Genomic DNA, 2,056 nt, shown 5'->3' on the forward strand with positions numbered 1-2,056 from the left:
TTTTTTTTAAAGATTGTATTTAACCATTTGTTTTTCTGTGTGTTTTCAGATTGAGAATAATGGCTTCACCCTGCATACTAAAAGTCATATTAATGGACAACACCAGTCAGAGGCTAACACTATCAAACGGACTTCCTCAATCTGTAAGTGAGCTCATGGAAGAAGTGCGGCACCAGTGTGGACTGACCTACACCTTCAACCTTCAGTTTATGGATCCACTCTTTAACGATGACTTTATGAATCTGACCTCAGTATCTGAGATACAAAACAGAGGCACAATTAAGGTGGTAAATCTGTCGGATCCAACTATTTTACAGTCACCTGTTTCATCTGCTGGTTGTCGTTCACCATCAACTTCAAGTTTTTCTGGTGTGAGCTGTCCTGACACAGACATTCTTTCTTCAGCTGAGTCTCAGTCTGAGCCATCCACCTCAAGGTCATTTTGGCCAGCCAAGTTTTGTGTTCCTCAGTTTTCCTTTGACTCTGAATTAAAACTTGAGCGAGCCAATGCGGAATATAAAGAAAATGGGACACTTCTCACTCCAGATAACAAACTTTTGTCAAACATTCTTGATGGACTTGTGCAAGAAATTGTTCATTATGGACTTTATATAACCGACAGCCAGTTCAACAGTGTGGGTGAGGCGCTCATACTAAAGCATCCCTGTCTGTCAGAGCGAGGCTCAGTAAGTGGATATGCTGGATGGAAACATCGCCTAAAAAACAAGCTTTCAATTTACCGAACTCAGTTACGAAAACTTGGTTGTCACGAAGTAACTGTCAATGCTTTGGCCCACAAGCCACAAGGCAAAGGCCCTGCTTTTGCCATTAAAAAGCCAAGGCGCTCTGAAGTGAACTATTGCCCTCCTTATCCCACAGGAGAGACCGAGGAAACCTTAGAAACACTTCGAGTGGAACTTAAAACGGATGTAAAAAAGAGGAACAACACAGAAACAGTGNAATCAATAAAAGTAGTGTGTAAATTAGATGTGTTTTTAAGCAATACAGATATTGTCCTGTCTTTTCCCCACTCTCCAGCCAATGCACAAACACCATGGCCCACCGCACTTCATGTACTGTATCTCTCACACTACCATATGTCTAAAGCACACAGTGCAGAGCAGATATCACACAGTAAAAAAAAACATTTTTATTAAGCCTCATTTTAGTAAAGTGAACAGATAGTGTAATATATTAGTATTTAGTGTAAGTTTAGATATGTTGAGATTATTACAATTCTTAAGACAGAAAATTGTTAAAAATTATTATTATTATTAAAAATGTTAATCTCCCATGCCTAGTAAAATGTTTTGCAAATTTGTAAGTGAAAGAATTTATTTGCTTAATTTATATAGTTAATATCCATTTATGTACAAAGTACTAGTAGTTCATTGAACAAAAAAAATTAATAAATGATTGAAAACATATTTGTCTCTGGCAGGTTGTTGGTATAAAAATGCATAGCCTAATCTTTAACCTTGAGTTAAGANTCTATTTTTCTAGATAAATGCTGAATTCAAGAGAATCACTACTCTGCCACTGCAGTCCCGGTTCCTCTCGCAGCTCGACATTCTGTCTTCCAAACTTCTTGCGCTCTATAAAAAAAGAGGCGGACAAATAGGCAAACGCCTAAAAAGTATAATGGACCAAATGACTGAAGTAAGATGAAAAACAAAGTTTAATTCATTTTTGATTAGGAAATCTAGTAATTTCAAATCTGTCCACATATCCTCTAGGAAGATGTCGACCATGGGCGTGAAAGTGTTCTGAAGGGCCTTTGTGTGTACCTCAATGAAGACCCAGAACACCTGATACGACAGCATGTAGTGAGTATCATGAAACTGTTTGAATTTTTTACATTTCTAGTTACATGTCGGGTAAGGTTTTCCAAAAGATCATCCCAATATTAATCAATAAAAGTAGTGTGTAAATTAGATGTGTTTTTAAGCAATACAGATATTGTCCTGTCTTTTCCCCCCTCTCCAGCCAATGCACAAACACCATGGCCCACCGCACTTCATGTACTGTATCTCTCACACTACCATATGTCTAAAGC

General features: G+C 37.8%; 2 protein-coding genes across 2 annotated transcripts in view; both read left to right on the top strand.

Moving 5' to 3' along the window:
* Positions 1 to 49: 49 nt before the first annotated feature.
* Positions 50 to 956, top strand: LOC106525995 (uncharacterized; the record flags this gene model as incomplete). Its single annotated transcript, XM_014020415.1, is given in 1 exon segment — positions 50 to 956. A coding segment is annotated over 1 exon segment (897 nt), but the record flags the coding sequence as incomplete, so codon positions are not given.
* A 547-nt stretch (positions 957 to 1,503) lies between these two features.
* The window catches only part of LOC106525996 (uncharacterized), a gene marked incomplete at both ends in the record, with an annotated part of 5,056 nt that continues 4,503 nt past the window's right edge, over positions 1,504 to 2,056 (top strand). The window contains 2 exon segments of the mRNA XM_014020416.1: positions 1,504 to 1,659; positions 1,737 to 1,826. Coding sequence (XP_013875870.1) covers positions 1,504 to 1,659; positions 1,737 to 1,826 — 246 coding nt within the window.

This window comes from Austrofundulus limnaeus, unplaced genomic scaffold, assembly GCF_001266775.1.
Source record: "Austrofundulus limnaeus strain Quisiro unplaced genomic scaffold, Austrofundulus_limnaeus-1.0 Scaffold251, whole genome shotgun sequence".
Taxonomy (NCBI): domain Eukaryota; kingdom Metazoa; phylum Chordata; class Actinopteri; order Cyprinodontiformes; family Rivulidae; genus Austrofundulus; species Austrofundulus limnaeus.